Source organism: Rousettus aegyptiacus, unplaced genomic scaffold (genome assembly GCF_014176215.1).
Source record: "Rousettus aegyptiacus isolate mRouAeg1 unplaced genomic scaffold, mRouAeg1.p scaffold_m13_p_9, whole genome shotgun sequence".
Classification (NCBI taxonomy): Eukaryota; Metazoa; Chordata; class Mammalia; order Chiroptera; family Pteropodidae; genus Rousettus; species Rousettus aegyptiacus.
In genome coordinates this window covers 25,218,527-25,230,919 of record NW_023416312.1, presented here as the reverse complement: position 1 = coordinate 25,230,919, position 12,393 = coordinate 25,218,527, and the positions used below count along the sequence as shown (strand labels likewise).

The window sequence follows — 12,393 nt, the reverse complement described above, 5'->3', positions numbered from 1 at the left end:
GGTTTTTTTATGGCAATAGTGGTAAACTACTTTATCCAACAACGTGAAACTCTCAGACTTTTTCATATCATTATTTACATATATTTCTTTAAGAATTTGAGGCAGCTTGCCTTTTGCACTTTCCCATATTGACATCTTTCAACAGCAGCATCAAATAGGGAAAACTGGAAATTCTGAATGTTGATTTTATAAAACGTAAACCTTGATGGAGGAAGATAACTTTTTCCTCTTGAACCACAGTAAGGCTGATGTACCTAGCATATCTGCTGGCACTGTTGATGTTAACCTTTTCCACTTTTAATTGGTCCCCACTCATCAATATTTCTTTTCCTTAACTTCAAGTCTGTCTGACACTGGGCTGGGTGTCGAATAGGGAAAATAGTAGAATATAGAGGTGGTGTCATACAGTGAAATGACTTGGGGGTCTCTCCCAATCTTGAGATTTATAGAAAAGGAAGATGTTTATATAAATCAAAATGAAAGCCTATTGATTTTAAAATCCCCCTATATTTGCTGCTAAAATGGTAGTTTCATGAAAGGAACTTTCCAAAATGGACCAGAAAAAATTAGCATTGAAACCACTAAGTGACACTGCAGAAAGACAACTTTCGAATGATTTATTAAAGACCCTTTCTAAAAATGACCAAAAAGGCAGGAGGGGCAGCCTAAGAAAGTATTATTAGGTATGTTTCCTATTGCAGAATATCAGTGATCATGTAACAAGGGTACATAGATCCTTCTTTTTTTTTTTTTGGTTAAAATGTTCAACCAGATGACTTCTAACCTTCCTTTCTCTCTCTGATTCATTGTTGGGAAATTCAGCTTACATCAGCATTCTAGTGAGACCAACTGCAAGAAGACTCTGAGACACCAAGTAATCAAATTGATAATGTTGCTTTTCTCCAACTGGCTGAACTTCAAGAGGATCAGCAAAGCATGGCTAAAATAAAACTGTGTTCAGTCCTTACAACCCAATTAGTGATTACCTCTGTTCTTTCAGAGGTAATGAGTTGTGGCATGAGCTAACATACAGGATCAAATTATCAAATCAAAGTCTCACAAATCAAAGAGATCTTACCTAGTACCAAGTTTTACTAAGTAATTATAAGGACACAGGTAATCAAAAGGTTCAGCTGAAGCATAAAGAGATCTGGGCCTTCAAGGGCAGCTTGCCACCTCAATCCTTCCCATATCATTTCTTCTTGTTACAGAAATACCCCTCTGGCCCAGAATAGGTGAGGTCTCTACATGAAGTTTGTAGGATTACACACACACAGGGGAGCATTTCAATTATTAAACCTCTCCATTGTATGCCCGGAGAGTTGTATACTTTACATGACATCTTCCAAGAAGTCATCCATGCCTCAAAGATCCCAGGTTCTATTTACCACAGGTAGTTCTTAGCCAGGAACATTCTGTTAAGGGCATTTCAGAGATAAGTTCTCTTCTGCATAGCAAAGAACATTAATATTTTTACCCAGAGTTGACAAGGAGAGTAGACAAAGTCATGTCCCTTCTCTTCTTCCACCACCCCCAAAATGCCTCCTTACAAAGGAAGTGAGTGTGTTGCTGGCCAACTCTTTCCTTCCACAGAGTTCTCATTATTCCTGATCGTTAAGGAAGATGGAGACAAACATATACTGCTGAGTTTCTCTGCAAGGATAGGCCACCATGATGCTTCAGGAAATGGAACTCTTTGATTAAAGTTTAGTCAGGAACTCTCTAGAACATGTGGGTGGATTTCGGTTCTCTCTTTATTCTTCTTGCATACTGTTCACATGAATACCTCCCAGGGTCATGACCAAAAAGGTAGAGAAAGATCAGTTTAAATCTGATCTTTCAGGAGAGGAAGATCTATCTGGAGAGAAAACAATTCTACATATACATAACCCAGAGATTCTGATATGTATGTATATTTGGATGAAATACTTGAATACTCTGATATTCAGATTTTAAAATATTCATTCAGTGAGTATTTTTGAGGCTCTTTGAGATTAGAATTTTCTTTAGGCTAAAGATATAAGTGACTGTCCTAGTACCATATATCCAAAGTAGTCCATACTATAGTTATAAGCTATGTCCACATCACCTAGTTTAAACTTACCCACTATTCACATCTAGGTGCACAAATAAGCTGTTCCTAATCCTTCGACTAAATTTAACAATAATAATAAAATTGTAATAATAATGACAGTCTTTGTAGCATGGTTTAGAGTTTATAAAGCACTTTCACGTTTTTCGACTCCACCATTTCAAGGAGTCACAGATCCTCCAAAGCCTGATTTGAACCAGGAAAGGGCCACAACACCAAGTTAAGAACCCCTAACTCAAACAGAAACTTAATTACAGGCTGCATTGTCCCATGCAAAGAGTATGTGACCACAACCCCTTATGTGTGCATTTGCAAAGTAAGAAAAATGGAACATCTAAGGCCTACATGAGCCTACCTCTCTACTTAGAGCTTAGTTGTAAGGTTACAATAAGTATAGGAACAATGTCTGGGTTGATTTTTTTGTTTTCCTACCTTTCTTTTTAAAAAAATGAAATAATTCATATGCTTATAAGAGGGACATTTATATTGAGTTTGGTTAGAAAGTAACCTACCAAAGTGGGAATTTAATGGAAATGTCTTTTAATTGTAAAGCAAGAGGGGGAAATATTTTTTGTCTTGAGTCACAAGTACACAAGTACACACACAAGGTCATTTATAAGTACTATTTGTTTCATTTTTATTTTAAAGTGTGGGGAATATAAGATCTAGAAAGATAAAACAAAATTCAGTAAATATTATACAATAAATAATATTGAGTATATTGCATTTCTATGTCATGGCTGGTTTGGGAAAGAAAAGGAGAAAATGAGAAAGGAAGAGGGATAATAGGAAAAAAGGAAATACATGAAGAGAGTAAAATGCAGAAGAAGAGAAGATGAAAAAGACACCCAGAATGAAAAGGTGGGATTACAGAAGAAGAACTTTAGAATTGAGGGAAGGAAATCAACGTAAGTTCTGAAAAAATACTGAATAAACTACTCTTGTCACACCCTATGTGGACTTCTTCAAAAGGCTAACTCCTCAGTGGACCCAGTAGGGATCCTTAACGAACCCCTGGTGGCCATGTGAGGAATCCTACTTCCTAGGACTTAGGCCCAGTACAAACTCCGCTTTGTTCAGGGATGCCCTGACTAAAACATGATTATGTTGCAAAAAGAAATTGTGGGCGTAAGGGGGTTCTCCTCTCATATTCATCCTTAGAGCTTAATAGACATAAAGCAGAGAGCCAGCCTCTGCTGGCAGATAAAAGGCCCCTAACCCTTTAGTCAGAATTTTTGGCATTCCTCTGAGCACTGTTCACTTAATAGCAATCCGGTATAATTAAGTAGTATAACTGAGTATCAGAGAACTGTTTTAATGCTGGAATTTTTAGCTTGCAGGGCTATTTTACTTATAAACTGCTTGAAATTCTTTTGACTTGATATCTTAAAAAATATAGAACACATGATTTCTTTATGAAGCTCATAAACTTGTGATACTGCCAACTTTTCATTATTAGGTCTCACGTTCCACCAATCTTGTTTACTCAAATGGAAAGTGTGCATGGGCAGCAAACATGAATGTGGGAGCTACAAACTAGTAATTATATATAAGCTAGCTATTATATACAACTGTATATTAAGTTTGAAAAATAAAAGGTTTTTTTTACAGTTTTAGATTTCTTTTGTTTTTCTACAGTCATTACATGAGACAGATACTAGAAGCTCTGCGCTATTGTCATGATAACAACATAATTCACAGGGATGTGAAGGTAAGTCACCTTTATTACTAACTTTAATATTTGTGAAGAGAAACTGACTTGTAATAATAATATTAATTAGAATTTTTCTCTAATATTCTCAGGGAAAGCATCTTAAATTTTAGAAATAAAATATTATTTAACTGCTTTATATTTGAGGAGTCACTATGCTAATTCTTAAAGCAGCACTTTTTATAATTTCAGTTTCCTTACTTTTATTAAAATATATATACATTCTAAAATTCTGTTATTTCTTTTTTTGCCATTCTATTTCTGAGAAAAGAATAAAAAATCCAACAAATAGGAAAAAACAAACAATATCCTATACTAAGTTAATTGCAGGGGTGAGAATTTGGTTTATATAGTAAAAGGTCATTATACACTTATATTTTTGTAATGCCATAGTGTAGAATAGTCAGCATTTTATTATTTTTGCAAATAATTTTTTAAAATAGTCTGAAGTTATAATTATAGATGTAATATTGTTTGTACCCTTAGGTACATGAATATTACCATTATTCAGTTTTTCTTCCTGTTTGTTCCAGTATCAAGTTTATGAGAACTATCAGTCCTTGGCTCCAAACAGTGTCAGCAAGAACATGGAGACATGCAGGAAAAGAGACCAGTGGGTCTTCTTCCTGATCCCCAGCCCCTTCCTAGGCCTCGAATCACTAAGAGCCCCTGAGGTTTCTCTGACCTTGTTGTCCACTTTCAGCACTCTGATAGTTTGTCACTGGCCTCTCTCTCTAACCCTCATCATCTACAGATGTGGTGCTCTCCTTCCCTCAGGACATATTATCAAAAGCCTGGCTTTGTCAATGTATTTTAATGGTTAAGAAAATCAAGTAGAGTTTAGTTAAATTCTCTATAATGTTTGAGAAATTTTAACTTAAACTCTCATGGTTAAAGCTGAGGAAAATCATGAACAATTTCACGACAATCTCTTGGCATGTTATAATAACAAATGGAAAATCCAATAAGGTGGTTCCGGTCAAGATGGTGGAGTAGATAAACACTGTGCTTAACACCTCTCACAACCACATCAAAATTACATACAAAATTGTATACAAAATTAGATACAGAACAGCCATCCCTGGGAGTGACCTGAAGTCTAGCTGAACAGAAGTCTTACAATAGGAGACATATAAGAGGCTACTTCAAGAGTGGTAAGAGGGGCGGAGATGCAGAGCGACCTGGTCCCCATACATGCCTGTGGTGGCTGAGAATCAGGAGAAATATCTTAGCAGCAAAGGTACCCCCAGAGGAGCAAGTGGTCCCAGCCCCACACCAGGCTCCCCAGCCTAGGGTTCCAGTACCAGGAAGAGAATTCTGGCTACGAAAACCAGTGGAGATTATGGCTGAGTGAGACAGGTCAGCAAAAATCGCAGACATTCCTCTTAGGAGGCCCACGTGTAGACTTACTTGCTGATGGACTCACTGTCTCTAAGCTCCAGTGCTGGGGCAGCCAGTGCAGTCTGGAACGTACAGGGAGGAACTGAATTTTCTAGCTTCAAGGTGAAAGCTGGAGAGGGAGTGTTCTCCCAGACATAAGTGCTGGCAGAATCCATTGTCTCTTTGTTAAGCCCTTCCCTGTCCTAGCATGCAGATGCAGGAGGTCACAGCTAACACTGGTTGCCCCTCCCTGGTGAATCCCTGAGACCCTGTCCCACCCAACTTATGGGCTCGCCCAAGCCTCTTTCAGTGGCTTTTCCACACAAACAGCCTGGCCTAGCTTATGCTGTGGACTTTCCTAAAGTCTCTCAAAGGTTCACAAAACCCAGATAAGCAGCATCTGGCCTCAGCATGCTCCATACCTCTTACTGAAGAGCCCCAAGCCCAGCACTACCGGCAACTGGCTTTGGTTCATGGCTTGGACTCTTGAGGCACCTCTAAACCCAGCATAAGTGGCGGCCATCTGCAGATTGCTTAGTTACTCTTGCCAGATGGCTTCAGGCAGGGCGCAGGCTACAGCTGAACTTGGCCTGTGGTGGGGCCCCTCCCAGGAGGCCCCAGGACTGGCACACTCTTGTGGCAGCTTCTGACTAAGCCAGAGCACCACCCAGAGTTGCACTCGAGGACAACATATCCAAAGAACAGACTGGGCAGGCACCAGGGCCCTGCTAAAGTGAATCTTGCTCCATAGGATCAGCCTCTTGCTGGCCAGTCCTCAAGACCAATCCCTCCCATTTATCTGCAAACAGAATCGATGCTCAACTACAACAGGAGGGCACTCGCAACCCATACAAGGGACACACCTTGAGCACCTGGCTCAGGTTGCCAGGGAAGACTGCCACTGAGCCTCACAGGACACCTACTACATAAGGCCACTCTCCTAAGGCCAGGAGACATAGCCAGCCCTACCTAATACATATAAACACGGGGGAGGGGGACAGCCAAAACAGGAAGATAAGGAAACATGTCTCAAATGAAAGAACCAAATAAAACTTCAGAAAAAAATTATAAATGAAATGGAGACAAGCAATCTGCCAGATGCAGAGTTCAAAACACTGATTATAAGGATGCTCAGTGAATTTAGGGGAAGAGTAGATGAACTCAGTGAGAACTTTAACAAAGAGATAGAAAACATAAAAATGAAGATGGTGAACATAGAAAAGAACCAGTCAAAAATGAACAATACAGAGGAATTGGATTAAACATGACAGAGTGAGAGATGTCCCCAGATCTCTCCCCTTGAAACAACAATAAGCTGAACATCTAAAACTCAACAAAAAAACACCCAAACTGCACACCAGCATGTCTGAGTGTGGGATCTGTGTGTAAGAGCTACCACAGATCAGACCCCCAGATGCTGGGTGGAAGACTGAGAGAAATAAAGAAGCTGCCTCTCACAGCCATCAGAGCTCCCTGCAGGAGGAGGGGGAGGGGAGAAGGTATGGTGAATTCCCTGAACAGCCCTGCCTGGGAGTGCCATGAGCTCCATTGGGCCAGCAGCAGGTCCCAGTAATCAGGGCAGAAGGCAGAGAAACAGGGACAACAGAAAAGCAGGAATGGCAAAGAAACAACAGTTGACTTTTACCAGCTGTGGCTGCAAAACCGAGGCTACGCCGCAGCCTCCATACCCCAACCCATAGGGCCCCTCCCCCGTACCCTCCAAGATGGATCGCCACAGAGCGCCAGGGGAATCTGAGCAAATGCTACCAAAACTGTCGCTAACACTGACAGGAACTGAGACTGAGGGTAGCGAGAGTGATTAAACATCTATAAGGGGAAAAAAAGACATTAAGACTTTATATAAAACAGAAATCCAAGACGCTTAGACGCCACCTACTGGAAACCAAAATAAAAACACCTTTGCAACAGGCTAACGACCATTATATAATAAGATATGAAGAATACAATAACTGAAATAAAGAATAAATTAGAGTAAATAGACAGTAGATTCGGTGAAGCAGAGAATCGAATCAGCAATTTTGAAGATGTGTTAGCAGAAAACACCCAATTAGAACAGCAACAAGAAAAGAGAATCCAAAAATATGAGGAAAGTTTAAGGGGCCTCTGGGACAACATCAGGTGTACCAACATTTGCATCATAGGGGTACCAGAAGGAGAAGAGAGAGTTCAGGGAATTGAAAACCTATTTCAGGAAATAATGATGGAAAATGTCACTAACCTGGCAAAGGAAATAGATATACAAGCCCAGGAAATACAGAGAGTCCCAAACAAGGTAAACCCAAAGAGGCCCACACCAAACACATCATAATTAAAATGCCAAAGTTTAAAGACAAAGAGTGAATCTTAAAAAGCAGCAAGAGAAAAGCAGTTAGTCACCTACAAGGGAGCACCCATAATACTGGCAACTGATTTCTCAATGGAAACTTTGCAAGCCAGAAGGGATTGGCACAAAATATTTAAAGTCATAAAAAGCAAGAACCTACAACTAAGATTACTCTACCCAGCAAAGCTATCACTGAGAATCAAAGGACAGATAAAGAGCTTTCCAGACAAGAAAAAACTGAAGAAGTTCATCACCACCATGCCAGTATTAAAAGAAATGTTGGAGGGGCTTACTTAAGAAAAAAAAATATCAAAGATATAAATAATAAAATGGCAACAATTACATATCTATCAACAATTACTTTAAATGTAAATAGATTACATGCTCCAATCAAAGGATAGGATAGCTGAAAAGCTAAGAAAACAAGGTCCTTACATATGCTGCCTATAAGGATCTCACTTCAGATCGAAAGGCACACAAAGTAAAAGGATGAAAAAGATATTTCATGAAAATGTAAACAAACAACCACAAAACTCTACGGCAACAATACTCATACTAGACAAAATAAACTTTAAAACAAAGGCTATAATAAGAGACAAAGAAGGACTCAGTAATCCCACTCTGGGCGTTTATCCAAAGAAACCCAAAACACTACTTCAAAGGGAAATGTGAGTTCATATATTCATCTCAGCATTATTTACAATAATAGTCAAGATATAGAAGCAACCTGGGTGTCCATCTATGTACGAATGGATAAAGAAAAGGTGGTACATATATACAATGGAATATTATTCAGCCATAAAAAAGATTGAAATTTTGCCATCTGCAATGCAACAATATGGATAGACCTAGAGGGTATTGTGCTGAGTAGAGTAAATCAGACAGAGAAAGACAAATGCCATATGATTTCACTCATATGTGGGATCTAAATAACAAAAACAAACAAATAAACACAACAGAAACAAACTCACAGGTACAGAGAACAGTTTAATTGTTGCCAGATGGAGGGGGATTAGGGAGATGGGTGGAAAATGGGAAGAGATTAAGACGTACAAATTGGTAGTTAGAAAATGGTCATGGGAATGTAAAGTACAGCATAAGGAATATAGTTAATAATATAATAAATACGGTGTCAGATGGGTCCTAGATTTATCAAGGTGATCACTTTGTAAGTTATATAAGTGTCTAATCACTATGTTGTACACCTAAAACTAATATAATATTCTATTCCAACTGTAATTGAAAATTTTTTTAATTAAGATTTTTAAAAATTCATTGAAAAAATTCCATGAGAAATGTGCAAAATACATATTAGTGAAAAATTAGTTTTAAAACACTCATACTTTTCAAATGTGGCAATAGAAAAATGATACTGTTATTATCATCAGTCAACCCTGAAAAACTCAATGGATAAATAGCACTTTTATTTAAACGATATTCTTTAGTTAAATGCAAACAAAAAGAATAAAAAGTGTGGAAAGATAAAGGGTAGAAAATGCCAATGATAGTAGCATGCTGTGTTATTCTTTTGCATTTAATTAATATAAGAAAGTACATATATACAAGTAAACTATAGCCTTGTATATGTTATAAAATATATACAAGACAAAAATGACCATTTTAAAATTTAAAATGGGTGAAACAGATTCTTAGTTCATGTAATAACATTGTGTTAAAATGCCTTTTTCAAGAGGCTATTTTATTTTGAATTCTGTTCTTGAAAACTAATTATGTCATCATCTTATAATAAATAATGATTGACAACATAACTCTACTACGGGGGTCCCCAAACCCCAGGCCATAGACAGGAGGTGAGTGACAGGCGAATGAGCAAAGCTTCATCCATATGTGCAGCCGCTCCCCAACACTACCATCATTGCTTCAGCTCCACCTCAGGTCTTCAGACAGTAGATTCTCATAGGAGCACTGGTCCCTACTGCCAAAAAGGTTGGAAACCGCTGCTCTGCTATAATTCTTTCAGTAATACCCCTCCATGGGACATGGAGAAGCGGCCCTGGGCACATGGGACACAGAGATTGGATTTGGGGGCTCCACCTGGCACAAAATATTTTGAAAGCCTGGGGAAGGAAAAAAGTCTCAAAAGTAGATGAAGGAAGCTTTTGTCAGTAACTACAGTGGAACTAGCATACTAAGAGTTACCCAGGGCCTGTGTTTTCTGCACTCTGTATCCTGTGCAGAGGGCTCCTGATCATTTCTCTCACAGCACCTGTGTTCTTCTTCACATACCTGGAGAACTGGATTCTTTGCTGACTTTGTTTTCCTAATAGTTGCCCCAGTGATCACTTTGGCAATTGCAGCTTCATTTATCTTCCTTGAGTACCTTGCTGTAATTATGTTTTGGGGCAGGACTATTCTATCAAATATACTACAGGATAACTTACTATGCCAGAAATAATAATAATAATAATAATAATAATAATAATAATAATAATAATAATTCTTTTAGTAATATAGTCAGCTTTTGAATAGCCATGCTATTTGATATGATAATCCAAAACTAAATAAAATCCCAAAGTAGTTATATTTGACTTTACCTTCTCTTTACCTTCTGATTGATTTACTCAAATATTTGAATACCTACTTCATGCAGAATACTGTACTTGGAGCCCCAAAGCTGTTATGGGCTCAGTCGGGAAATGTGAGGCAGTGTACGACTTCAGATCAGCACAACAAACAACTGCCACCCTTTATTTGTTCACAACTCTGCAGTTTGGTCAGAGCTTGATGGGGCCTGCTTGATTCTGTTCCACAGACTACTGGCTAAGAGAGCATGACAAGTATCCATGAAGGTTCCACTCACTTTTCTGTGACTAGAACAGCTGGGAGCTGACTGGACCTTCTTCGTAGTCTCTTCTTTGAGGCATCTCTATCTCCCTCCCTCCCTCCCTGTCTCTCTCTTTCTGTCTCTCTCTCTGTCTCTCTCTGTCTCTCTTCCCCTCTTCCCCTGACTCCCTCTCTTCCTCACTTCTGTCTTTCTGTCTCTTTCTTTATCTCTCCCTCTCTGTCTCTTTCTCTCCCTGTCTCGGTCTCTCTCTGTCTCTTTCATTCTCTCTGTCTGTCTCTGTATCTCCCTGTCTTTCTCCCCCTCCCTCCCACCTCCCCTCCCCTCAAAAACAGCAAAATTAGAAGTAGCCAGGCCTCTTGAAACCTAGGCCCAGAATTCCACCCACCCACCCCCAAGCACAGTCAGAAATCTGAATATAACTTGACTCTACAATCGGCCATTCACATCTGAGGATTCACCCAACCATGGAATGAAAACGGTATTTTTAATCTACAGCTGGGAAACTCCAGTTGAGAACATGAAAATACTCTTCTTGATCCTCAGGTGGTTTAATCTGCAGATGCGAAACCCATGGATATGAGAGGGCTGACTGTGTTTATGGGAAAAAATTCACCTATAGTGGACCCATGCAATTCAAACCCGTGTTGTTCAAGTGTCAAGTATACATTGCTTTGTTGGCAGAAGCAGTAAAACAAGAGATGGACCAGTGTGGTAGCAATAGAGGTGGCAAAAAAGTAGATTCCAGATGTATTTTGAAGGTTGTATCAGCAGGATTTGTTAATACAATTTGATAACTTAAAGTAGTTTTATTCAGGACCTTGTTATAGGCATTTTCCAAAATAGTGGCCATTATAAAACTTTAATAAAAACACATTACATATGGCTAGTAATTGAAAATTTCACTTGATATGTTAATATTTCTGCTAATAAAGCAGCCTGTTAGCTTTTCTTCACATTCAAGTGTATAATCTATGACTCGAATATATATAGATTTTGGTTTCTGTAATTAAAGTATTTTTTGTCAAAGATTTCTTCCTTTATACTTAGTACAGAAAATAGAGCATTGCAATGTTTCATCCCTTTTAGAAAAAAATTAGATTACTTAATCACCTGTTTCATCTAGCCAAGAATATTCTCATTCTCTCTCAAATTCTTGATATTGATCCAAAAGCATTATGTTTCCCAAAGGTCCTAACATTGCATCAATTAATAATACCTTTTTCTTTACTTGGTAGGCATTTCTTTTTGAAGTCATCATATTGAGTCTAATTTTTTTATTATATCAAGTCAGATTTGAGTATATCATATTACGTGACCTATACTGGACCCAGCTTACTTTGGAGAAGCAGTTTCACATAAAATTTGGGCGGGGGGAGTAATTGTATAGTCCTTTTCGAAATTTGGGGAAGAGTGTTAACATACTACAGGGTCTTCCAGCAGCCACACTAGCAACATTTTGGGCTTGGGTACTTTGTTGGGAGAGACTGTCCTGTATATTTTTGTCCCTATCTAGCCTCTAACTCACTAGATGCCAATAGCATCCCTCCCCCCACCCCACCTGAGACACTCAAAAATGCCTCCGGATATTGCCAAATTTTCCTCTGGGGCACAAAAATCACCTGTAGTTAATAATGTTATCTTTCTCATGCTTTGCCTCCCTACAGGCATTCATTAAGGCATGCATGCAAATTCCTATTTTTTGTCACCTTTTTCCCTTTTATTCCTCTTTTTCTTGTGAAAGGATATGAAAACTCATTATGTTTCAGTGTTTTTCTCTTTTCTTCCTCTCACCCTTTAAAGTACTGCAAAAAGAAATAGTACAGTTAAGATAAATGCAACTCCTGGCTCCTTGCCTGCCTCATTGGCTCTGTTAAGCACTGAGAGTTGGAGTTCTCTTGTCTTTCCTAACTCCTAGAGGTAGCCTCACAATGCAGTCCTTAGACCTTTCTGTGGCTCTGACCTACTGGCATACAATTTTAATAACTGAAGTTGAAGTTAAGTAGCTTCTCTGAATGCAAACCGCTACACACAATCTCTTTCTATTCTGAGTGGGGCCTGTG

General features: G+C 38.7%; 1 protein-coding gene across 9 annotated transcripts in view; it reads left to right on the top strand.

Annotated features, from left to right (window-relative positions):
- Window positions 1–12,393, top strand: part of CASK (calcium/calmodulin dependent serine protein kinase) — a 365,515-nt gene that overhangs the window by 192,027 nt on the left and 161,095 nt on the right. For all 9 annotated transcript variants that reach the window (XM_016156554.2, XM_036226931.1, XM_016156547.2 and 6 more), the window contains exon 5: window positions 3,731–3,803. In XM_016156554.2, the coding sequence (XP_016012040.1) occupies window positions 3,731–3,803 (73 nt within the window). The remainder of the gene's footprint in view (window positions 1–3,730; window positions 3,804–12,393) is intronic.